The sequence below is a fragment of the Balaenoptera borealis genome, assembly GCF_965194805.1.
Source record: "Balaenoptera borealis genome assembly, chromosome: 15".
Taxonomy (NCBI): domain Eukaryota; kingdom Metazoa; phylum Chordata; class Mammalia; order Artiodactyla; family Balaenopteridae; genus Balaenoptera; species Balaenoptera borealis.
The window spans coordinates 19255076-19282811 of NC_138871.1; the positions used below are offsets into that span (position 1 = coordinate 19255076).

General features: G+C 35.5%; 1 protein-coding gene and 1 long non-coding RNA gene across 4 annotated transcripts in view; one reads left to right on the plus strand and one right to left on the minus strand.

Moving 5' to 3' along the window:
- CTNNA2 (catenin alpha 2) overlaps positions 1 to 27736 on the minus strand; it is a 1192234-nt gene that overhangs the window by 13840 nt on the left and 1150658 nt on the right. For 2 of the 3 annotated variants that reach the window (XM_082356061.1, XM_082356060.1), the window contains exon 18: positions 18385 to 18528. The exons of the other annotated variant lie outside the window; for it this stretch is intronic. In XM_082356061.1, coding sequence (XP_082212187.1) covers positions 18385 to 18528 — 144 coding nt within the window. The remainder of the gene's footprint in view (positions 1 to 18384; positions 18529 to 27736) is intronic. 3 annotated transcript variants of the gene reach the window in all.
- LOC309611513 lies at positions 18522 to 26455 on the plus strand. The gene is made up of 2 exons (XR_014234572.1): positions 18522 to 24873; positions 24942 to 26455. It is a non-coding gene; the product is annotated as an uncharacterized lncRNA (long non-coding RNA).

A 27736-nucleotide genomic window follows, 5' to 3' on the forward strand; every position in this document is an offset into this window, starting at 1 on the left:
TCATGCCTGCCCTTCAGTGCCTTTATACTTTTTTCTTCTGCCTAGAACACTCTTCCCCCAGATACCTGTAAAGCTTGGTCGCTAAACTCCGTCAGATATTTAATCAAATATCAGTATCTCAGTGAAAACTTCTCTTTCCAAATTGCAACTCCATTCCCACCCTTAACTCTTCTTCTTTCCATTTTAATATTTCTTCATACACTCGTCGCCATCCAACAAATATTTTCTTCACGGGTTTATTGTCCTTCACCCCCAACTATATCCCAAACACCTAAAACAGTGTCTAGCATATGGGTCTTCCATAAATATTTGCTGAATGTTGTTGAATAATTGCAACTTTATGGATGAGGAAGTAAGAGACGACAAAGCTTGTCCAAAGACGGAAATGTAGGACACAATGCCTAGTCCAGTACCCAACTCCCCATGCCATCAATCTGTTTATTCTTCCATGGAAGAGTACCCAAAGGCAAAATATTAGCAGGACAGTAGGATTTAGGGACATAATATACAAAGTCAATGTTATCTAGCTACAATACAAATCTTATGACCTCTTCCTCTCACTGTGCCCTCAGTGGTATAGCTTCAGTATCATCCTTTGCTCAGAAAACAGCCATAATTCAATTATTTGTGTTTATTACTTTCTGTGTATAAAATACTGGGCTTTCTTTAAGGATCTTTTCTCTCATTAACAGTACCAGCGTCTGTGAAGCACTGAGCTGTGTTTGCAAGGTATAGTTCTGGGGTCTTAATAAATGATCTCTAAGATGTATAAGATAGATACCATCATTCATTCTTTACATACAAGGAAATAGAGAAAAATTAAGTTCTTCGTGAACTTGGGTTCACAAACTCATATCTGGTAGAACTCAGCTTCAGTTTACCCACATGACACACTACATGCAATCTTCTTTGACCAGGCAAATCCACCTTAGTGTTTTCCTGCCCTGAACTCTCTATTCCTGGCTCTTGGTTCCATTTATCTGGAGCTCAGCATGAATTATGGTGCTTTTTAACTATTCATAAATGTGAATCATGTGACCAAGCAGTAATGAGGTGGATTTCCTTAAGTCATAAAGGAATAAAAGGTCACACCAACTTCCAGTCCTGCAATCACGATTCACATGAGATATGAATTAGGCACATAGCAAGGACTTCATCTTCTACTTACTCATTTTCTTGCCAGCCACTAAAAAGTCACCTACATTTTCAAAGAAGACTTGATCAAATACAACATCTAATTCTCCTTCCCATTAGCCACCACATACACCACTTGCTATTTACACAAAGTTTATGAAAAAAACATTTTTATTCTAAATTTCTACAACAAAGCCTTTTACTCAACCACACAATGGGCACCATGATATGATGTAAGGCTGACATAGTTTTTAAGAACACAACATATATTAGTTGTTACCACCATGTATACTATCTGACTGATACTATATCCTGTATTTCTTGTTCAACTACTAGTCTAAGGGGGACAGGGACAAGCAACATCCTTCAAATGCACAAAGCACAACAGCACAAAGAGAAATTGGTTCTAATCTTGGCTGTGCTAGTTGCTGACTAGGAAAGTTTGGGGTACTCTTGTAACCTCTCTGAGCTTCTGCTTCTTCAACTGTAAAATGGGGTTATTAATACCAATATATTTTCACCAGTTTTAAAAGTTAACTTTTAAAATTTTAAATAAGTATGTCACTATAAAAGATTATTACATAAGTTCTGGGTACCTTGGGTGAGTCCTTTTAGAATCTTCATCCTAATTTATTGGACCACCTGGGTAACTCAGGCCCAAGAAAGTCTGCATAGGGAATGGTATTCCAATAGACGTCCAGGGTGAGTGTACCATAAGCCTTAACAAGACAAGAGCAAGGTACTTCCAAAATGAGGAAAGATTTCTTTTTCCACCTGACAGTGGGGATGACTAGGGCTGAAATATGGGTGAGGTGGTCTAGTTACAATCTAATTTTTCCCTTTTTTGGAGAATGATCAGGAAATACGATTCTCAAAATAAGTGTAACAGAGGAACCTGCTATTGGGGACCCAAAAACTGACTGTGGAGTGCATTCCTAAAAGAAATAAAGGTCAGCCAAAAAATAAAGGTAAACCATTCCTGTAATATGAGCATCCATGGAGCTATCCTTGGTAATTGCAGCTCAATTCCTGTTACATTTCTTGCTAGCATGAAATAATTAGTTACTTATTAGCTGCTTTGTCTTCAAAGACTTTGTGTGCATGTGAAAGTCTTGTCTCAGAACTAGACTTCTTGCTATTTATGAACAAGTATTTCCTGGCCCTTTATTGTCATGTTCTCCACAAAGGCTAGCACCACATAAGCCACAGTAGGATTGGGTATATACGTCCCCAGTGTTTAGTCAGCGGGGTGATGGATTCTTAGTTCAGGCTGCCTCTTAAACTGATCTGTAAGAGCAGCCTACTGATAAAATTTGACTAATACTTCTCTGTATTGGGTTAATGTACTTTGGATATTTTCCAGATTCAATATATATTGAGCAACCCAGCCAATATTTTACATCACTTAATCTTCACTCTATCCCCCCCAAAAAATGATACACCCCTTTATCCTTACTGTTCAATACATGAGGGAATGGAGGCTTAAAGAAAAGTAACTTGCTAGCTAATAAGACAATTACCAGGAATTTTAAGTGTATGACATCTGTTCCCAGGTGTAGTGTATTTAATAACACACTGCAGCTCCAATTGCTTTTGAATAAAATAAGAAATAAAGAGTATTTAAGGTGGTTCCCCTGAGAAGCTAGAATATGTCCCCTTACAAGTACCTGCCAGGGCTTGGCCTGGTTTGGAACCTTATAATCTGTTTCTCCTGGAGTGAGTACTTTACGAAAACTACAGCAAAAACACCGGAGGGTTCCCTTCAATCTAAAACTGGAAATATTATTTCTTTGGTCCAACAAAGAACCTCTACGGATGGACAACATAATGTCTGTTCTCTTGCAAAAGAGGTTGAGCTATACAAGAAACTTTCAAAACCACAGATTAAAGGACAAAGTATCCTCAAAAGACTGGACATGCATAACAGTATTGCCAAAAATCATAGAAAAGATATCAGTGGTTCCTTTGAAAGCAAGCTTCAAATCTATGAAATTGGAAAACTTCTTTGAAAAAAAAAAAAAGCACTTTGTAAACGTCCAAGAAAATGACAACTTTTAACCAGTGAACAAAGATAAACATTAAAGTGTTGGAGAGAGTCTGATACAGTATCTTGCCCCTACTGAAAATCATACTTAATATTAAGATGAAAGTTTCCTCAAGGCACAATCCCTATCTTGGAGTCCCTGTGAATCTAGCCTTTGACAAAGTTAAATCACCTCCATATTTATTATAAGATGTAAAGGCTACCTCATTATTTCTTTACCTGATACACTAAAAAAATGCCATGGTAAATATTTCAAATACACTACAACTACAGCTTTGAAAGAAAGAGTGATCTCTGTTTCATCTAGAGTCACCGCCTGTTACAGCTCTCCAACCTTCTCTTTAAAAAGAATTAATGATAAACTATGAAATATATTCAATGTCTACCTAAAATTTGCTTGGTTTCAAGGGCTCAGCTAGCACTAATTTCAGCATTTCAGTTACTCATCACAAATATTACCTCAAAAACAACCACATAATTCATTTGAATCTCAAGGAGACCATTGGCCTGATGCATTTCTTAATATTATTTTTGAAGGAAAAAATATAAATTATCACTTTGTTTTTTTTCCTTATATTTTCAAAAGGTACTTATTATCTACCTCATCATACAAGGATTAAAAAGTATACAGAGAGAATAAAGTAATCTGTGATATGTGAAAATGTTTTGTTTAACAAAAAAAGATGTTATAAAAACAATTGAATTGTTTTAAACTCAATACCCTTGTTTGTAAAAAGCAAGAAACTGAAGTCAATTCACTTAAGTTTCTTTTAAACACATTCTTATCAGAGCCCTTAATTGCCTTTGAGAGTAGAAATGCCTGTATCTCTAAGACAGGAATATTTGGGGTAACCAAGAAGGAAGATGGATGGAGATCTTTAAAAGGTGTATGAAGGTTATGGCCAGAGGATGACCGTGATGGGTTCTCAGGAGTCTCACTTCTAGAAAAGTGCACATCCACACCCCGATGCCAGGCTACGAATGGGCATTTGGCAGATGAATCTGGAACCATGGTATCTGCCATATTCCACCCTTCCAGAGGGAAAAAAATAAAAGGCTCCATTTCAAATAGTATGTATATTCTAGGTGAAAAATCAAGATTTCAACCAGACCTATGGTTCTCATCTGGGGCAATTTCCCCACTACAGGCATCTAGTGGGGAAATTCCAGTGATCTTGCCAAACATCCTATACAGCGGACAACCACAACAAGCTTCTCACAACTTAGAATTATTTAGACTAAGCTAGAATGAAATAGCCTGAGACAAGCCATGAGGTCTAAGAAAGGGTCGAAACTGACTTAAAGCCCTGGGAAGCTCTCACCATAGCCTCACTCCTCCCTCCTCCCTAGACCAGTATTTTTCAAAGTGTGATCCATGTGTATCTGCATCCAGAACGTTTAGAAATAGAATACAGATTCCTGATCTCAGGCGTGAGCTTCAGAACTGTGAAGGGAAAGCGTAGGAATCTCCATTTTTATTTGCTACCCATGTGATTCTTCTACAGATTGAAATATAAGAATCACTACTTCACTTCTCTATTGAAGTCATTCCCTTCTGTATTTTCAGCTATCACCTCTCTGTAGTGATTCCTTCAGAACTCTCAATGACAAAAAATTGCAATTTCTATGAGGGCAGAAACTTTGGCTGGTTGTTCACTACTGTATATCCAATGGCTTGATTGGTAGACATGATGAAAGAGGGCAAGAGGGCATCTGCATCATCAAAAAGACCATCATCTTTGGGAAGAGACAAGGTAATGAAAAATAAAGTTAGCTACCGATTTATTTGGTACTTCTACATTCTGGGCCTTGTACTAGGTCTGTGGCACACATTAACACTTAAAACAATGCAATGAAGTAGATACTAATGTAATTTTCACTTTACACTTGAGAAAAATGGGGCTCAGCTGGATCAAGCAACTACCAGAAGTCAGAATTCAGTTTGTGTGCCACTGAATGGAGAGTATAGACGGGTAAGAACTGTCACTCCATGCCCAATTCTCCCCATTTTTTCAGATCTGTCATATGATATACGTAGACATAATTGGGGTAGGGGTACAGATGTTCCTGGGAAATATTTTAAAGGGTGCTAACACAGCTAGGAAGCACACCATTTTGTCCTCTCACCTCTTTTCTTCTTCTTGTATGGGAAATGGGAAGATGGAGCACTAGCAGTCAACTTGGACCAAAAGATGAACTTGAGAACAGAAGCCTCATACCAAGTGGAGCAGAACATAAAGTCAGAAGGAGTCTGGGTCCTTGATGACTCTGAGATTACTATACCAGCCCTGAACCACTTATAGACTTATTCTATGTGAGAGAGAAATAAATATTTGATGTTTTATCATATGTAGCTGAATCTAAATTTAATTAAAATACATGAATTATAAATACTATTATTGGGCATTAATAATTTAGGATACTTAATTAAAAAGTTATATTTCACATCTAAATATAATTAACATTTTAATATATAATAACCTTCACGTGGGAGGGCAAATGAAACAAGCCGTGTCACTTTGGCCCTTATTTTAAATTCCTTTTTTTAAATAAATGATTAATTTGATTAATTCAGCTGTTTTGAAAGAAATTCTGTATGTTTCCATACCATAATCTTTTTTTAATTTTGTTAGTCTACTTAAAGTACTAGGAAATATAACAAAGTAAATCACAAGAATTAAGTTAGCTAAAAAAATTAATGACTTGATTTTGGGCCCTAAATCTTAGGTAGACAATGCACTTTGAAATCTAGTATTTAAAATAAACTCAGGTGTTTTCATGTGGGAATAAATGAATGCAAGCATGAATGAATGACAGACTTCAGAATCACTTACTAGGATTTTTCAGTGTGATAACTTACTACAATGGAAAAAGGAATGGCCAAGAAGCTAACCTATTAAGCACACATTATGTGCTCATTGTGCAAGAAACCAGAGAAAAAATTAAGAACATTCAGACACATTCCCTATCCTTATGGAGCTCACAGACTAGCTAGGGATATATATATATATATATAATTAAATAAGTTCCTACACTGCATTCCATACCAGGACTGATAGAAAACATATCATGCTGTGGGAGAATATCAAGAGAGACTTCCTGGAAGCCCTACAGTATATCAACTACTAACTTTGTAACCTCCAGGAAGTTACTTAAATTCTCTGAACCTCGTTTTCCTAATATTTTTAATGGGGATGACAGTATCTCTTCCAGAGAATGATTTTGAAAACACATTGCGAGTGCATTTCAAATGCTTAGCACAGTGCATGGAACATACTAAGCCCTCAATGTATCTTAGTTTAATAATAATTGAGGCATTTACTACATGCAATCTTCTTGTTGTCCCTCTAAGTGGTATTACTATTCCAATTTCTAAATCAAAAGCAAAAGCTCAGAGATTAGCAATGTTACCCAATATCACCCAGATGATAAAAGACAGACTTGGTTTCCAAATTCACATCGAATAGCAATATCTTGCTTATAATTTTAACATCTACCTTAAGAGAACATGATAATATTTTTTAAACATCTTTATTGGAGTATAATTGCTTTACAATGCTGTGCTATTTTCTGCCGTACAACAAAGTGAATCAGCTATATGTATACATATATCCCCATAGCCCCTCCTTCTTGCATCTCCCTCCCACCCTCCCTATCCCACCCCTCTAGGTGGTCACAAAGCACTGAGCTGATCTCCCTGTGCTATGCAGCTGCTTCCCAATAGCTATCTATTTTACATTTGGTAGTGTATATATGTCAGTGATACTCTCTCACTTCGTCCCATCTTACCCTTCCCCCTCCCTGTGTCCTCAAGTCCATTCTCTTTGTCTGTGTCTTTATTCCTGTCCTGCCCCTAGGTTCATCAGAAACATTTCTTTTTTTAGATACCATATATATGTGTTAGCATACAGTATTTGTTTTTCTCTTTCTGACTTACTTCACTCTGTATGACAGACTCTAGGTCCATCCACCTCACTAAAAATAACTCAATTTCGTTTCTTTTTATGGATGAGTAATATTCCATTGTATCTATGTGCCACATCTTCTTTATCCATTCATCTGTCGATGGACACTTAGGTTGCTTCCATGTCCTGGCTATTGTAAATAGTGCTGCAATGAACATTGTGGTACATGTCTCTTTTTGAATTATGGTTTTCTCAGGGTATATGCCCAGTAGTGGGATTGCTGGGTCATATGGTAGTTCTATTTTTAGTTTTTTAAGGAACCTCCATACTGTTCTCCATAGCGGCTGTATCAATTTACATTCCCAACAAAAGGGCAAGAGGGTTCCCTTTTCTCAACACCCTGTGCAGCATTTATTGTTTCCAGATTTTTTGATGATGGCTGTTCTGATCGGGGTACAGGGTACCTCACTGTAGTTTTGATGTGCATTTCTCAAATGATTAGTGATGTTGACCATCTTTCATGTGTTTCTTGGTAATCTGTATATCTTCTTTGGAGAAATATCTATTTAGGTCTTCTGCCCATTTTTGGATTGGGTTGTTTGCTTTTTGATATTGACCCGTATGAGCTGCTTATATATTCTAAAAATTAATCCTTTGTCAGTTGCTTTGTTTGCAAATATTTTCTTCCATTCTGAGGGTTGTCTTTTAGTCTTGTTTATGGTTTCCTTTGCTGTGGAAAGGCTTTCATTAGGTCTCATTTGTTTATTTATGTTTTTATTTCCATTTCTCTAGGAGGTGGGTCGAAAAGGATCTTGCTGTGATTTATGTGATTTATGTCATAGCCTATGTTTTCCCCTAAGAGTTTTATAGTGGGCAGGCTTACATTTAGGTCTTTAATCCATTTTGAGCTTATTTTTGTACACAGTGTTAAGGAGTGTTTTAATTTCATTCTTTTACATGTAGCTGTCCAATTTTCACAGCGCCATTTGTTGAAGAGGCTGTCTTTTCTCCATGATATATTCTTGCCACCTTTATCAAACATAAGGTGACCATATGTGCGTGGATTTATCTCTGGGCTTTCAATCCTGTTCCATTGATCTATATTTCTGTTTTTGTGCCAGTACCATACTGTCTTCATTACCGTAGCTTTGGAGTATTGTCTGAAGTCAGGGGGCCTGATTCCTCCAGCTCCCTTTTTCTTATTCAAGATTGTTTTGGCTATTGGGGGTCTTATGTGTTTCCATACAAATTGTGCAATTTTTTGTTCTAGTTCTGTGAAAAATGCCAGTGGTAGTTTGATAGGGATTGCATTGAATCTGTAGATTGCTTTGGGTAATAGAGTCATTTTCACAATGTTGATTCTTCCAATCCAAGAACATGGTATATCTCTCCATCTATTTGTATCATCTTTAATTTCTTTCATCAGTGTCTTATAATTTTCTGCATACAGGTCTTTTGTCTCCTTAGGTAGGTTTATTCCTAGATATTTTATTCTTTTTGTTACAATGGTAAATGGGAGTGTTTTCTTAATTTCACTTTCAGATTTTTCATCATTAGTGTATAGAAATGCAAGAGATTTCTGTGCATTAATTTTGTATCCTGCTACTTTACCAAATTCATTGATTAGCTCTAGTAGTTTTCTGGTAACATCTTTAGGATTCTCTATGTATAGTATCATGTCATCTACAAACAGTGACAGCTTTACTTCTTCTTTTCCAATTTGGATTCCTTTTATTTCTTTTTCTTCTCTGATTGCTGTGGCTAACACTTCCAAAACTATGTTGAATAATAGTGGCGAGAGTGGGCAACCTTGTCTTGTTCCTGATCTTAGTGGAAATGGTTTCAGTTTTTCACCATTGAGGACAATGTTGGCTGTGGGTTAGTCATATATGGCCTTTATTATGTTGAGGTAGGTTACCTCTATGCTTACTTTCTGGAGTATTTTTATCATAAATGGGTGTTGAATTTTGTTTAAAGCTTTTTCTGCATCTATTGAGATGATCATATGGTTTTTATCCTTCAATTTGTTAATATGGTGTATCACACTGATTGATTTGTATATATTGATCAATCCTTGCATCCCTGGGATAAACCCCACTTGATCATGGTGTATGATCCTTTTAAGCTACTGTTGGATTCTGTTTGCTAGTATTTTGTTGAGGATTTTTGCATCTATGTTCATCAGTGATATTTGCCTGTAGTTTTCTTTCTTTGTGACATATTTGTCTGATTTTGGTATCATGGTGATGGTGGCCTTGTAGAATGAGTTTGGGAGTATTCCTCTCTCTGTTATATTTTGAAAGAGTTTGAGAAGCATAGGTGTTAGCTCTTCTCTAAATTTTGATAGAATTCATCTGTGAAGCCATCCGGTCCTGGGCTTTTGTTTGTTGGAAGATTTTTAATGACAGTTTCAATTTCAGTGCTTGTGATTGGTCTGTTTATATTTTCTATTTCTTCCTGGTTCAGACTCAGAAGGTTGTGCTTTTCTAAGAATTTGTCCATGTCTTCTACATTGTCCATTTTATTGGCATAGAGTTGCTTGTAGTAATCTCTCATGATCTTTTGTATTTCTGCAGTGTCAGTTGTTACTTCTCCTTTTTCATTTCTAATTCTGTTGATTTGAGTGTTCTCCCTTCTTTTCTTGATGAGTCTGGCTAATGGTTTATCAATTTTGTTTATCTTTTCAAAGAACCAGCTTTTAGTTTTATTGATCTCTGCTATTGTTTCCTTCATTTCTTTTTCATTTACTTCTGATCTGATCTTTATGATTTCTTTTCTTCTGCTAACTTTGGGGTTTTTTTGTTCTTCTTTCTCTAATTTCTTTAGGTGTAAGTTTATGTTGATCATTTCATATTTTTCTTGCTTCTTGAGGTAGGATTGTATTGCTATATACTTCCCTCTTAGAACTGCTTTTGCTGCATTCCATAGGTTTTGGGTCATCGTGATTTCATTTCCTCTTTGTTTTTTTCAGTGATCTCTTGGTTATTTAGTAACATATTGTTTAGCCTCCATGTGTTTGTATTTTTAAATTTTTTTTCCTGTAATTGATATCTAGTCTCATAGTGTTGTGGTTGGAAAATATACTTGATATGATTTCAATTTTCTTAAGTTTACCAGGGCTTGATTTGTGACCCAAGATATGATCTATCCTGGAGAATGTTCCATGAGCACTTGAGAAGAAAGTGTATTCTGTTGTTTTGGGATGGAATGTCCTATAAATATCAATTAAGTCCATCTTGTTCAATGTGTCATTTAAAGCTTGTGTTTCCTTAGTTATTTTCATTTTGGATGATCTGTCCATTGGTGAAAGTGCGGTATTAAAGTCCCCTACTATTATTGTGTTACTGTCGATTTCCCCTTTTATGGCTGTTAGCATTTGCCTTATGTATTGAAGTACTCCTATGTTGGGTGAATAAATATGTACAACTGTTATATCTCCCTCTTGGATTGATCCCTTGATCATTATGTAGTGTCCTTCTTTGTCTCTTGTAATATTCTTTATTTTAAAGTCTATTTTGTCTGATCCAAGAATTGCTATTCCAGCTTTCTTTGTATTTCCATTTGCTTGGAATATCTTGTTCCATCCCCTCACTTTCAGTCTGTATCTGTCCCTAGATCTGAAGTGAGTCTCTTGTAGACAGCATATATACGGGTCTTGTTTTTGTATCCATTCCACCAATCTATGTCTTTTGTTTGGAGCACTTAATCCATTTACATTTAAGGTAATTATCAATATGTATGTTCCTATTACCATTTTCTTAACTGGTTTGGTTTGTTTTTGTAGGTCTTTTCCTTCTCTTGTGTTACCTGCCTAAAAGAAGTTCCTTTAGCATTTGTTGTAAAGCTGGTTTGGTGGTGCTGAATTCTCTTAGCTTTTCCTCATCTGTAAAGGTTTTAATTTCTCCATCAAATCTGAATGAGATCCTTGCTGGGTAGAGTAATGTTGTTTGTAGGTTTTTCCCTTTCATCACTTTAAAGATGTCGTGCCACTCCCTTCTAGCTTGCAGAGTTTCTGCTGAAAGGTCAACTCTTAACCTTATGGGGATTCTCTTTTATGTTATTTGTTGCTTTTCCCTTGCTGCTTTTAATATTTTTTCTCTGTATTTAATTTTTGATAGTTTGTTTAATATGTGTCTTGTCATGTTTCTCTTTGGATGTATCTTGTATGGGACTCTGCTCTTCCTGGACTTGATTGACTATTTCCTTTCCCATGTCAGGGAAGTTTTCAACTATAATCTCTTCAAATATTTTCTCAGACCCTTTCTTTTTCTCTTCTTCTTCTGGGACCCCCATAATTCAAATGTTGGTGTGTTTAATATTGTCCCAGAGGTCTCTGAGGCTGTCCTTAATTCTTTTCATTCTTTTTTTTTTTTTTTTTTATTCTGCTCTGCAGTAGTTATTTCCACTATTTTATCTTCCAGGTCACATATCCGTACTTCTGTCTCCATAATTCTGCTATTGATTCCTTCTAGAGAATTTTTAATTTCATTTATTGTGTTGTTCATCATTTTTTGTTTGCTCTTTCATTATTTTACATCCTTGTTAAATGTTTCTTGTATTTTCTCCATTCTATTTCCAAGATTTTGGATCCCCTTTACTATTATTACTCTGAATTCTTTTTCAGGTAGACTGCCTATTTCCTCTTCATTTTTTTTTTTTTTTTTTTTGGTCTGGTGGGTTTTTACCTTGCTCCTACAACTGCTGTGTATTTTTCTGTCTTCTCATTTTGTTTAACTTACTGTGTTTAGGGTCTCTGTTTTCCAGGTTGCAGGTTCGTAGTTCCTGTTGTTTTTGGTGTCTACCCCCAGAGGGTAAGGTTGGTTCAGTGGCTTGTGTAGACTTCCTGGTGGAGGGGACTGGTGCCTGTGTTCGGGTGGGTGGGGCTGGATCTTGTCTTTCTGGTGTGCAGGACTGCATCTGGTGGTGTGTTTTGGGGTGTCTGTGAACTTATTATGATTTTAGGCAGCCTCTCTGCTAATGGGTGGGGTTGTGTTCCTATCTTGCTAGTTGTTTGGCATGGGGTGTCCAGCACTGGAACTTGCTGGCCCTTGGGTTCATCTGGTTCTTAGCGTTGAGATGGAGCTCTCTGAGAGAGCTCTTACCAATTGATATTATGTGGGGCTGGGAGGTTTCTGTGGTCCAGTGTCCTGAACTTGGCTCTATCACCTCAGAGACTTAGGCCTGACACTAGTCCAGAGCACCAAGACCCTGTCAGCCACAAGGTCAGGTCAGTCCAATGGCTTCTCATCATACTTGGGAGAACATGATATTCTGTAACTTATTTTTCAGATCTCTGACATCAAAACCATGTGGCTATCACTGTTCTCTGGCTTGGTTTTTACTCAGGTAAAATGCTAGGCCTTAAGGTAAATAATTTTGCATGGCAGATTTCTAAGAACCACCCAAGGTTATGTTTGGCTGGGTTGGTGTAATAAAGGCCCAGTGACAGATCTACATGTCATTGGTTTAAAAAAATCTGTAAGAATTAAAAAAAATCATTTTTTTCTTTTAAATCAACATGCTGAAACTAATTTGTTCAATTAATGGCAGGCACTGGCATCCTACCCATTAACTTCTTCTAGAATTTGACAGTATCACCAGCTCTACCAAAGCAGTTATTGCTATTACTTGCAGAGAGATGTATATGAATAAAAAACAAGATTCTCTATCATTTCTTAACTTATAAACAATGAAATTCTAAAATTAAAAACCAGAGAAGATTCTGGCAATCTGGAACAGGAGAACTGTATGCAAAGCAATTAGAGAGTTAAATCCAGAACTGACCCTCCTTGCTGTGATAAGAGGGCTACCTTCTTCCAGACCAGGGTTCATTCTCATGTCTTAGTCAAATGTAAAATACCTCTCTAGTGCCTCCCTCTTCTTTGAACATTTGTATAACTCTCTACACAGACTGGTGGTTGTAGGATAATGGCTTTTGTCCATGAAGAAAAAAAATATAGAAAAAAATGAGCACTTCTAAAAGACTGTTTATTGAAATATATAGTTATGATATTAATATTTTTCAACATAGACCATAGACCCTACATTGGCTTGAAAACTTGATTTTTCTCATCATGATGGGAATATATACATATATAAATATTTTTTAATGACTTCACCTAATTAATATTAAAAAAATAGCTCTACCAAAGAATACCATGCAGAAATAAATATTGTTCTGCACTGTTGTCTCTATCCCTTCTCTTGACACAAGTTGGGAGCTATAGAACAACTTAGCTCTGAACTTATTAACTCCTTGCATTGGACCATTATGATGAAGGAACTAGATGGTCCCTTAAATGTTTACAGTTGCATGTCTTTTCTTCAAGCTATATTTAATAGCATCACTTAGTAATATTTTATACTTAAAACCCACCATTCTTAGAAAGTTTTTTACACCTAACAGAAATTTAAACCAACTTTCTCAAGAACATTCTTATCTTACCTTTATCCTATTTTCCCAAATCTTTTATTCTTAATATTTTAATTCTATTTTTTTTTTGATTCTTCTTCCAAGAACATAGAAACCATGAGTCAATTCTGTTGCCTTGTAGAGATTCTGAAACTTTGGTGTGAAAATGGATCACCTGACATGTCAAAGGTGGGGTTAATTACAGTTTCCAAGAACCTACATACTCCCTACAGTCCTGATTCAAGGGGTCTGCAGGCTGGTCCAGGATTCTGCGTTTCAACAGTTTCCTCCCACCTCTTTCTGCATTTGTCATGCAGATGATCCTCTGACCATTTTGAGAGACACTCACTAAAATGAGAATAGGTCATAAAATTTTCTTTGATATCCAGTGCCCACCTACCTTTCTTATTTCACCTTTGATTCTTCTCCATCTTTCCACCCATCTCTGACATTTTCAGGTCTGGTCAGCATAGAATACATCTATACCTCAATATTATGGACATTCTGTTCCTCTTCTGGGATAATCATTTCTCTCCTCCTCTACTTTAAGCTCCTATCCATTTATCTGTGAACACTCAAAGACATTGTCCCATTTATGAAGCTTCCTCTTCCCCTTCTCTACAGGAATGCCCATATCACTTTGTATATATTTCTGTGAAAGTGATTATTATAATCTGTCACAGTTACTGATTATGTGTCTGTTTTCCATTGCTACTTCCATGTCCATCCACAAGACAGTGAATATCACATGCTATTTACTCAATAAATGTTTGTCGAATTATAAATCTAACTGAACTTCTATTTCTAAAATTACCCCTAGGGACATTTCCGGGGAGGAGGTGAAGAGTGGCCATCCTTGTTGTTGTTCTCTTGGGAGAAACCTAATTGTAATATCTTTGACTTCCTTTAATAGTCTAGATTGTTCCACAAAAATTTATGGAAGTTCTGCTTCAACTTTTTGGGGAAAATTAGTTCTAAGAGAACACTCCTTGCTTTGTAAAACTGACCTTGATCATACTACTTCATTATTCTCATGTAGACAATTTAGCTTTTGAAAGTGATTTCCTGAGATAATATATTCTAGAAATTAATTTTTATGTCATGATAGAAAATTACAAAACATTCACTGGATGATATAAACCAAGTACATAGAATCTGGGATAGGTAATAAAGCAGGTCTACTCAAAGAATTTCTGTCTGTTAGAAAGGCCAAAGTAGTAACTTGGAAGGAACTTGGATGGCAAGAAATACAAAAACAGTGCCCTCTAAGTGATACAAAGTATACACTGAAAATCATCTATGAATCTACAGCAACAGAGAGGCTTTCAAACCTAAGTGTGCTTTGTCAAACTGGGTAAGTCATGCCCAAATCAATAACCTCTTTCCAAGTGGATTAGGGAAAGAGACTTGCATAATCATTGTCTTTTTGAGAGCAGAGTCTGACATGATTCCTATTCAGTGCAAGAAACTCCCATTGACCTTGGAAAATCACCCTGGATACATAGATTCTCATTAGCTTATGGGCATTTCCATGACCATCCAATGTTTCTAAACCTGTCAGTGATAATCCCTTTGATTGTCCAAATGATAATCCATTTCCACCTTTGTCAGAAAACCACAATGTCCCAGAGCTAGAGCCTCCTTCTGTCCATAATTCCTTCCTTTTATTTATTTCTCTTCCTCAGTTGTGGCTGTGAGTGATCATGTGACCTCTTGTGTAACTAAGAAAATAGCTGCCTGATTATATTTTAATAATTATTGCAAGTCAGTCACTTGCCGCCTCCTCTTCATATATTATAAAGTCAGCATATAATTAAGGGTAGAGGGGTTCTGGGAAGGTATGGGGCTGGACTCTTAGCAAAGACTTTTGATTTCGATACGTGGCATTTCTAAACACAAGATAGCCTCTGCAACATTTACAATTCTGTGGGCTTGCTGACCTTAAATACTTCCCTGCCCTCATTATGTACACACAAACAACACAAATCTAAACCATGCTGTTCAAAGTTAGCTGAAGACCTCAGCTTCTCACAAAGCCTTCCCAGTACAATCCAGTCTACCCCAGACCACTCTGACACTTACTGTCTTCACTTTTAAGTTGTCACTTGACATGTGTCCAGACTCCCAAAAAGGTTGCACATTCCTCAAGAGTAGGAGCCAGGGCTTACATGTCTTTTATCCTTCATAGCACATAGCTCAGTAACCACCAATTCCCTACTCATCAACTCTTCCCAACAACGCAAGGGAATTCCTGCAATACTACATAAGTAATTTTGAATTTGAGAGTCCCAATGAGGCCTAGCTCCATCTATTACCTAGTGGATGAGGATATTTTCTTTACCTCAAATAATCAGAATAACATAAAATTATGGAGTTAAAAAACAAATCAGTCTTCCAAATCAACACACAGCTAATCATCATGGGCTTGATATTGTCAACTTAAAAGAACAGGACCCACTAACATCATTAACCAAATAATACTATATCAGATATAGAGTACATTTTAAGACTAGTTTGGACTGAAATTTTCTTTCTAGTTTGAAAAACTAACTGTATGTCAACTACAAAAATTAGGTCTCATCAACTATACAATCTTTTTCCCCCATAAACTGGTTCTTCAAAAATATATCATTTTATGATAGAATTTTAGAGCAGGATTACTTTAGAATATGTCCTTTAAATCATCTGTCATCATTTTAGAGATGAGAAAACTGAGACCCAAGAGATCTAAGTAATTTACTTTGAGTTACCTAATTAGCCACTGACAGAAATAGGACTAGTGCACCAGTGTTCAGACCCCAGATTAAGCAACTTCTGTTTTATCTCACTCTTTTGTTTGGAGCACAATATATGTATGTATTTTAAATTATAATTCAAATACATACAAAAGGGATATAAAAACACTGAACACCACTATAAATGAAACATGCACATGAGGGTATACAAGTGCATGCACAATGCATTCCATGATAGATTCTCTGAATTTGCACAAGCGCACAACACAACCATTCTTAACTCACGAAGTTTAAAGATGATTGTATTCCAAGGGTTTGTAAAATATGAGCATTTCTTACCTGGCAGCTGTATGAGGGGTTGACAAAAGACATTAAAAACTTGAGCTATGATTAAATATCGGATTTTTCTGGCACTGAAGGTTAACTTCTACCTGGGTTTCCGGGGTCTAGCACTTTTAATGGAAGGTAGGCCAGAGCTTGGAGAGGGATCACCCAACATATGAGACTTTGGCATTGTTACCCACATTGCAATATTAAGTTGACTGCAGGTGATTATCACCTAAATCTTCCTATGGGCCAGTTATGACTCTATTTCTCCTTATTGTGCCTGAAATCTCTACCGTTACAGTCACTTCTTTAGGTTAGAAAGCTTAGGTGGGAAAATAACTTCAGCAGTCTCAATACCACTCCACCCCAGGTAATGAAAAGGGGGAGACCCCTTGTGGGGGAAGGATAGAAGCTCTACACGTAACAGAAGAGCTACTGATGAGAAAGGACTCCTCCTTATGGTGTCCAAGAATTTTAAATTTGGGGGCAAATCTAAACAGCATTGACTATATGAGGTTTGGTCCCTTCACTGAGCTTAAGATCTAGCAAGGAGGTAAAACATAAACAATTTAATACAATCCTCTTGAGTAGAAAATTTGGTGTGGAGTATACAGACTGAGATACAAGTAGCATTTCTCTTTCTGAACGTTAATAGATAATGTAATCTAATATATGCTCCATGTGCATAATCTAAAGGCCATTAAAACATTTGAACATTGGAAAAACAAAGGACTCCTCCTTTTAAACTACCCCAATTCTCCAATACCAATATCCATACATACTAGTTAACTAGGAATTTGAAAAAATGAATGATACCTGCTTAACACATTTCATAATACCTATGATTCAAACTAGAATGCTTTTAATCCCACCCCATGAAAAGTAACAGGCCTCACATTCTGATGGTCAAACCTTTTTAAAAACACCCACCCTGATGCTTCGACATCCCTTAAAGAGGTAACCATCTCCATGAACCTTCTTTGCCCACTAATATAAAAGTTGACATTTTAATAGGTACCCAGGAGAGAACAAGGAAAATGAAGGAACACACTCACTCCAGTTGATCTTTTCCTTCTAAATACTATGGTATATAAAAGAATTAATCAGTAATAATAGAAACCCAAATGAAACAAAGAACAGTGGTTTTTCACAGCTCTTTACCAAGAAATACTATAAACCAGCATCATTGTTATGACATGTAACAAAAAGGTAGCAAATTTGGTTGAGACACATTGAAATAGATGCACCCTTAATCTTGCAACAGTGGTGACTCTTTTTTTTTAAATAAATATTTTAGTTTTTGCATTTGAAAGTTTTCATTTTTTTATATCAGAACCAAGTTTGTTGATAATTCTCATGTATCCGTTTCTTCACAGTTTTACTCTACAATTTTAGAAGAGCAGATTGATTCTCTGGCTAAACATTAATAAAGGATATTCTGTGACCCTGAAATCTGTCAAATGAAGAAGAATACATTTTCCTAACTAGCCTTCCTTTATAGAAAGCTCACTAAAAGACTACAGAATGGATTCATTCCACATATGCAATGACTTTCAGTCCCAATGGGAAGAAAGAATGAGAAATAAAGGAATGAAAATACCATTTTCAACTTCTCAAGTTTAGACCATGCTTGAAGAGTACATCTGTGTTGTGGAATTCTTGACTTAAATAAAGAATAAATAAGTAGATCCTTTGACCAAAGTTGGTTAATAGTAAGTAAAGAGGGCTTGATTGGTCACATCTTTACTTCCTTGAAACCCCATCCCCCTGCTTTCAAAATTAATGCTTACAATGAGACAGGTTAGATCAGAAAGCAAAGTTACTCACCATGGAAGAATCACTGCTTCCACACCCGATCGGAGCTCCCTCAGCACAGGTTGGGAGGTGGGTAGAAAGTTGACTAGCCCTGCCCCCATCTATGACATCACAATCTACCTCATAAAAGGTAGTGAAAGTGCTCTGAACTCCTGTCTGATTTCCGAGAGATACAGAAAAGAGAGAGTGAGAGAGAGAGCAAGAGGAAAAAAAAAAAAAAAAAAAGTACCCTATTGGGAAGGGATTAGGGAGGTGGAAGAGGGAGTGGGTAATTGGGAGAAAGAGGCCTATGAAGGAATTATGTACTGAAAGAGATATGGGTGGGCCTCCGTGATATTAAGCAGTCCGGCCATTTGGATTCCTCATTGGCTCTCTTGAACAGATAAATGGACCGTCTGGGAGAAGGAGGATGAAGCAGCATCCCGCATTGTCAGGCATTGTAAGGGACAATTGTAGTGGGGTTCAAAGGGGATGAATCCCCTATTTAAAGCATTGAAGATCACCCAGAGAGAAAGCAAGGGCTGAAGCTCTTAACGCCTGGAACGGTACATGGGGAATGTCAGATGTCTTTCTAGGAAGTTCCATTGCCCTGCTGTGTGACCTTCAGCAAGCTCTCGGCCTCAGCACACTCAGCCAGTACATGGTACGAAAGGGATACTTACCTCTTCCATTGGGTTCACTGAGGAATTAACACACTCATTGTTGCTAGAATGGCAATTCTTTTTTACTGTTCCTTTTTGTACTCAAGCATGAGTTGTGTGATAGGCACAATTTAAAAGATAAGCCAATAACCAATGTCTAGTTCTACCCTTGGAATTTCTACCTCTTAAAATGTTATTTTTGACATAAAATATTACTGACAATCTTGACTAAGTTTTTCTATGTGTACCAAATATAACATACACCTAAAGGTGATAATTAGATCCGACCTTCAAACCTGGAGAAAAATCAAATGGCAATATTGCTACAATCACAAGGTCCACTACGATGCTACTTTTAGAGGTCAAATTTAGGTGACCCAGTAATGCTCAATGACCAAACATTTTTGTCACATGCAGTTCTGCTATAGTCATAGCGTTATAGCTTTGTTTAAAGCCTGATTCCAAATTTTTTTTTTTTTTTTTTTTTTTTGGAAATCAGGCAAGATGGGAGAAAAATGTGGAGAGCACTAGGTCTTTTTTTCTTTTCAAATGTAGATTTAGAGCTTTAAAAACTGAACTGGTCAAAGTTGTCAAGTGAGTATTATGACAAAACAAAAGGAAGAGCAAGCAGGTCCTGAAACCATCCACATGGAAGCCAGATCTTTATTTGCTCAGTGGAATATACGAAAAGTGAACCTTTTTCCACAGAAAATATTTTAGTAAAGATTCAAAATAATAGCTTACAATTCACAGCATCATAAATGGGTAAAGCCCAGAGCCTGTTTCTGTATGCAGATAAACAAAATTCCTAATTTGGATTTTTTTCTGGCATTTTAAGCCAATACAGTTCTATCTCTAGTCCTGTCATTCTTAGCTCACTGAATATCTAAGTGTATTAAATAATCATAATTTTAAACTATACAAAATTGGTAGATTAGGGAGCATTTTGAAACACAGAAGCTACTAAATTCAAACTGATTATGAATTTGGCAACATTACTCCCATCTTTTACTTCAAAATAAATGTTAAAGGCATTTAAAGAATGTCTTTAGAGAATTAAAGACAATAAAAAAGAAAAAAATTGGCATATGAGAAGCAAGAATGAAATTGAAAATTTTCCTATATTTGGGTTTTTTAGTACTTACTAGAAGAAGCAATAATACTGTGCATATGTTTTCCTTGCTGAATTATTCTCTTTTTATGTTCAATAATTCTAAGTCTAAATTCAAATTCTATATTTAACAGCTTTTATTGTGTGAAATTTCACAATTAATTGTCCTATAAAGCTATTTTCTTCCAATTTTTACATATTAGATCATTGACTAGTTGGCTTATCCTTGCTTTTTTATGCTTTATAACAATCCTTTTTGGCTTTAGAAATTAGCCATCTCCTGATTTTTCATTGTAGGGAAAGTGTTATTATTTTACCAGTTCTTTTATCAATCAGTTTCAAAAATGATTATTATGTATTAGAAACTTATCTGTGTCATCTCACCTTTCATACAAAATACAAAAGTCACTATTTAAGATTAATGATGCAGCTGTCCATTCTTCCAATAAGCACTTTAAAATTTTTACTACCAAACAAAGGAGGTACACTTTTGCCAGCATTAAGATATTAGAATAAAATGGAGTTAAACACTTTATAATATTGAAATAAAATAAAGTGGACTTAGACTATAATCTATTGGTATTTTTAATTAATTACCTATTGTTTATCTGGAAATGGAGCATGTCTTCAGGAACCCAATGCAAAACTAGGCTGCATCAAATGGATGCAGAGTGGTGAACTGTGCTGACTTTTTAGGTGAATTTAGTATGATTGATTGCAATAATGTCTATAGTTATGATATTAGTTAAAATAACAAAATTTTCTTTGACACAGAATGCAATGCCTGGATCAAATAATTTCCAACTCTTCTTAGGATCTAGCCTCTTGACATTTTTTATGAAAACTAAGTCTTATTATAATTATGGATTTGATGCATACTTCCTATGACATCACATAAATGGATGAGTTAGCCCTTCAAAGCAAGACATGAAGTGATTGCAAGATTTCAGTCAAGAGACCTTGTTATTGAAGTCTTGGCTATAATTTTGTTTGGTCCAGAGAGATGTAGGGTTGGTTTCAACTTTTTGTTTGTTTGTTGAAACAAAAAAGTTTTAATTCAACTTCTTAGTGCAAAGGATTGAGAAAAGTCAGGTGGAATAATTTGTACACTCCAAAAGAATAATCCACAGATGTATTTACCAAGTAATTTATCATGGGAGACATAATCAGGCAGTTGGCATGCACTGTGACCAAAATGTTATTATTAAAGAGAAATATTACAGTAAGAGAGAATACGATTAATTTTGATAGCAACAGATTTGAATTGGGAGTTCCCAGATAAAGAGATCATGTTTGAGTTTGTCTTAAGATAGTGTCTCACATACAGAACCTTGGGCTTAAAAGAGTACATGGTCCTTAGAAGATGATGCTGACTTCTCAGCATCTGATATCCTGGAACTTCTCCAGGATATTCTCTTTCAGTTGCAAAATAGATTTGCAAAGGAAAACATATAAAACAGGTCAAGAGACAGATTGTAGAGATTTGACAGAACATCTAGCCAGACTTCCAGTCAAGTTCATTATCAGCAAGGCATCTGTACAGATGAAAGTATTCAGAGAAAAGCAATAAAATAAGATACAGTATTGATGATGAAAGAAAAGATTAAAGTCTAAATTAAGTTTGCCTTCAAGAAAATAAGATTAGGATGAAATATTTGAATATATTTATTGCCCAGAAGGAAAATGACTGTTCAAGATAGAGTAAGACAATGTATTGTGAAGCAGTAAAAGAAATCTGAGCTAAAAATCCTTCACATTGCCCATCCAGAAGTCTTTCCTATTTGTAAGATACATGGGCCATAACACGGAACATATTTCTCTTCTAAGGGTTGTGATCAAAGACATATTTTATAAATCATTTAAATTAAGCTGGAGAAAGTATTTGACATAATCTGTAGGGACAGAATGTAGACAATAGTAAGTTAAACACAGTTTTATTTCTAGAATAGAGTAAACCAAGAAAACCAGTGAATACAGAAGTAGTTCAACAGACACCCTGCTATTCCAGCTGAGAATGCTAAACAGTAAATGAGAAACTAAATGGGGAAAAAATGAAAACAATAGACTCCACAATCTAACAAAAGCACAATGGATGGAAAAATTTATCCTTTTCACAAAAAGTATTTGCTATTAGAGATAAAGAACTTTGAATTCTGTCACCCAACCAATATTTAGCACCATGCATTTTACATAGTTGAAGCGCAATGGAAACATTGAATTCAATGAATTAAAATATCCTTATGAGAACGAGCAATAAATACAGCTCTTTGAACTCTGATTGTTCGTTGTTAGAAATTAGGAACGGATTATGGAAACACTGATCTTTTCCTAGAAAAACATTACTCCTGTCTCAGTTGTGCTATGGGGGTCTTTTTATTTCCTTTATTTTGAGTCATCTGAGGTCATGCAAGTTTGTGTAAAATCAATAATGAAATTCCCAGATAATGTTTGTATATGGTTTTAATATTCATATTGTCTTTTTTACTTATTTATATCTTTTATATCAACTTATTCATATTTTATCTTCTCTTGAGGCATGTCCAAGTAGGAACAACAACAACAACAACAAAAATAAATTTAGGTAACCTGTTCAAAATAATGTATTTCATGACTAGAGCTGATGAATTGAAGTGTATACAGGAAAACCAAAAAAGAGGAAATGAATTACAGATACTGTGTCTAAATAAAGGTATTCACTCAATGCTTTGGCTTCTCATAATTATTTGGTTCAACTGAAGGGAACAGATAGATCTGGGTTGTTCTCACATATCCAAAACTACTTAAAAATGGGGGGGGGGGAGGGATGTAGTTCTTAAGACACTACTACAGACATTAATTATTAAAACTATAGATTAATAAAGAACATCTTAGAATGAACTCAGACAATTATCACATATTGACAATATCTCAAAATTAGAACTTGTTTCATGGGAAAATGGTACAAACCAGTATATCTTAAATAGGTTTGCCTGTGTTTCACAGATATCAAAAGATATATACAATCATTGTCCCTCATCTAGGTATCTCCCATGTGTCTAATTTCCAAGTTTTCACAAAATATTACTATTCATTTGATGCCAAATCATCCTCAGAATATTAACTAAAATCTAAGGCATTAATTGCTAACCAATAAAGTATTTGCCTTCCTTCTTTTAATTCGAGGCTTTTGAAACTTGAAAAACATTCTAAAACCTGAAGGAAGGAAAGTAAATTGATTCAATGACAGGTAATGGCATTGACATTTCTGACGCAGAGACACTCTTCCTAAAGCCACTAACCCTTTCTACTCTTACAAGCAATGATGCCCTCAGACTAAAATAGAAACTGCTCAGCTCACAAGTTCAGGTGATGCAATCAAATCAATCCACTGAGTAGATTCAAGTTAGTTCAATCCATGTCTCCAGTCAAGGTCAAAAGAGTTACTTGCTTAGTTCACATACCCGTTTTGTCACAATAGAGTCTGTTTTCTTATTTTAGGATGAGAGCATTAGACTGTAAAGTCTTTTTCTATGCATAAAACAATTCAGTAAGATAACCAACTGGTTCAATTTCATCAGTGGATAACTGATTTTTTTTTTCAATGAATGGAATTGACCATCTTGATAAGTTTAGAATCAGTATCTTCAAGTATGTAACTGAAGAGTTACTTCTTATAGCAGAGCAGTATACTTCCTTCATTTGTGCAAGATTATTTGAATTCAGGGAGACAGCTTGCGCTGTGGTGCTACAGACATAAAGCTTCCTATGATGCCTGACACCCAAGGAGATTTTTTACTTTTCTTATAAAAATTCTTATTTCCAATTTCTTCCAAAAATAATACCTTGAGTTTGTTAAATGTCACTTTTATAACACTGGGAGAATGAATTTGCACTCCAAAAACACTTAAGTGTTATTTTTCTCTGAAAGTTTGCATAATTTGGGTTGTGCAAAAATCAATGACAATGTACATTGACACGGATGTAACGGGGGAAGACTTAACGCGGGAATCAGAATTTAAGTGGCTATAGTTTTACCATCATAACAGATTAGCGGGCAGGTTGTTGGGAGAAAGACTGAATTATGCAACAACCCATCATACTAGCAGATTAAGTGCAAAGAACTACTGCCATTCTGAAAATGATAAATACCTGTTTAATTTTCTTACCAGTACAGAGTGTCTCCACTACCCCTCCATTCAGATTTATAATCTGAAGTTTGTTTTAATTTTACTTCCCTGGATCTGGATTCTCCTACTCTCCCCAGATCAGAAACAGTCCTTTAAGCCCAAAAACTTAATGGCTTACCCTCTGGAAGGTCTGGATAAAATTCTTTGGAACTGCTATGAGTTGTCTGAACACATACCCCTTTGTTTAAATGAAGCACAGAAGTGGATTCCAAACCCAAACTGAAAACTAGCAATTTAGATTTTTTCCCATTACTACTATACTTTGATCAGTGGAGATAATCGAGAATTGACAATAGACAGAATCGGAAGATATAACAAAAATGACTCTTTCCCCAAAAAGGGTTGTTTAAAGTACAAGTTTACACAACTAAGTACAACGATTGTTTCAGTGAACGTTTCATTCCATTACAAAATACTGACACTTTTTTTACAGAGTGAACACAGAAATTTTCAAGTAAAATGTAATTCTCATCTCAACAAAACACAATTATATCTATCTATCTATCTATCTATCTATCTATATCTATATATATATTTATATATACACATATATATGGCATTGTACAAATATATATATATATATGTGTGTGTGTATATATATATATATATATATATATATATATATATATATATATATGTATATATATATAGCATGGTACAAATAAACACCATATTTTCCCCCAAACTGTATTGTATTGAATCAGATATGTCACAGTTGTCAACCATTTGTTCAATTCTTGATTATTGCTTATTCAGGGAACAAGGAAGTTAAGTGTCAAATCACATGTATTTGTTGTGTGCATACATGTATGCATATACATATAGCATATATGTATCTTTGATCATATGCCAGTGTCAGGTAGGATTGATTTGAATGTTCTCAGTTTCCAGCATTTTTATGAATATTTTTCATTTATCATCATGAATATTCATGTTAATTTTAATTTAGTCCAATTTTTTTTAATGATATGAAACATAGGCTATAAGAGTAACTATAATTGACCCTTATTCTACAATTTTCTCTCTACCAATTCAAATCCTACTGGCATTGCAAATTATACTTGTTCACCTTGTCAAACTTCTCTCCATAACCCAATTGAGAGGAATTCAAATTTGGAAAGGAGAGATTAAAAGACAAAGAACAAAAGTGCACATTACTCAGTCCCTCCGGAATAGGTCAGAGCTCCATTCAATCAGCCTGAGGACTAAGGGAACTAACATCCTTCACCTCTAAACTCTGTTCCTATATTTTGTTTGCGTGAAAAAAGGCATTTATATGCAATAGAATGTATTAACTTTGTAACAGTTTCATGGGGAGTCAGCTATAAGTTATATCAGCATCCCTCCATCTCTGACCTGAACATCAAATTCCTGTCCAGAGCAGGGTTATTGCTCCTGTGCTCTGGCTTCGTTGTTATAATGGGGATCCTGTTGTATTTGAACTTAAAAAAAATAATGTAGGTGGAATATTTCCATTTTATCAGAATGCTTGATATTCAGTATTCTGTGTTCTAAAACCCTGTGTTTGTATTTCCAATCTCATTCAGAATAATGTACAAAGTATAAATCTTTGGGTAGCTAAAGATAATCAAAGGTTATAAAATGGTTTTCATTTCTCCAGTTCCATGTGTATATCTCCATTTTTAAATTTAAAAGAACCTATTAACTCCTCTGAAACCTAGTGAATAAAAATTAATTAAAACACAATAATCAAATATACAGGTAATTTCCATAGAATGACATTGGAACTTATTTGTATTCAAAATATATCTACATACTGAAAAAGGTGTGACTCAACTTTTCTCTCATGCTGAATATAATGTTGTCACCTTTAATGGATATTACTTGCACTAAACTAATTTATAATACGCTATGGTTAAGTTTCTCTTTCCTTTGTTTTATCTTTTTCCTTCTTTCATGTTTTTTCTTTCCTATCCTCCATCCTTTCCTCTTTTTCTTCTTTTCTTCCTTTAATGGTCCTTTTTCCAAAAATCATGTAAACTGGCTTAAGAGATTAAACTACCAAACACTAAACTAAACAAACAAATAAAGCCAGTATATAAACTATCAGGCTGTTTAATTGTGTGGGCTTTAGTTTCTTCCACTTTCTCTCTAACATTTGTATTACTCTCTTAGTTTTTTTTTTTTTTTTTTTTTTTTTAATTCCCTTTCCCATTACCTGCTTAGCAACCAGGTTGAGCTGAATTGGCTCACAAATATGCATCTTATACTTTGAGATTTAATAAGAATGGCACCTTTCCGTTGTTGAGAAAAGTTTTAAGCCAATGACTTTAGAATATTGATTGCCAGCCAGAAAACTAATGGTGCTTCTTAGACAGCAGTTGTGTGAATGAGCATATGTAAGCATATTTTTTTAATTTGCTTTATTTCTCTAGTTCCCATGACTCGTGAAGAGCTTTGGCATCCACTGTCCCCATGACCTGTTGAAATTTCCTGAGCTACCTCTCAAGCCAAAGGCAAATATAACAGAAGAAGCCTTTCACAGTTTGAACACACAGACTCACATAAAACATATACATGCTGACATGGTATATGTGCATTTTGTTTAACATAAGTTCATCATGCCAGCATGAGACTATAAAAACATGGTGCTCAGTTTTGAAATCCAAATCATTTTCCTTAGCAAAATGGAAACAATCTACCCAAATCTTATCTGTTTTAATAGAAGCTTTGACTTCTAACAAATATACCTTCCTGGGGGCTTTTGCCTATTTCAGGGAAGAAGTCACAGCTTTGAATCCCATGTACATAACGACACAGGGAAAAAGGGAGGAAGATTCAAGTATTTCTCTTTTTTGATTTCATTTTATACTATAGTAGCTTCTCCTTAAAAATAGAGCAACTTTGTCATGACAGACAACAAAATAAATGGGGCTCAAAGCATGGGTGCACTTTCTTGGCAAAATCATTGAAAAGTTTGTGTGTATGGGGTCTCACATTCTTGACTCTTTCAGAACTCTGAAGGCAGTCACTTGTGGCTATTTTGAAAAATAAATATATTGAGTTTTTTTCTCCATTGGCCATCAGTGAAGGAGGATGAAGAATAAGATGGAGGCAGAAGTGGCAAAGACAGCAGACTACACAGGCAGGTATGACACCAAATAACAATCAAGCTTGGAAAAAAATCATGAAGAGACCAAGAGCAGGCCCATAACTGAGCAGTATAAGCAAACCTTTATAATGCGTTTGACTCAGAATTATTATAAAGTTGTATAACATTCCTCTAAAAGAAGCCTTCTCCTATGCAAGGATTTATTAACATTGCCAATAAGACTCAAAGAAGGAAACAGGCTTCTTGATGGTGTTCTCAATCTCAAACACCTCTGCAAATGCCAACAGTGCAAGTGATAAAAGCCAGTGATGGTTTGGACTAATCTAAATGAGGAAAAGACAATGGAAATGAAGCTCTGGAGGCAGTGGTGAAC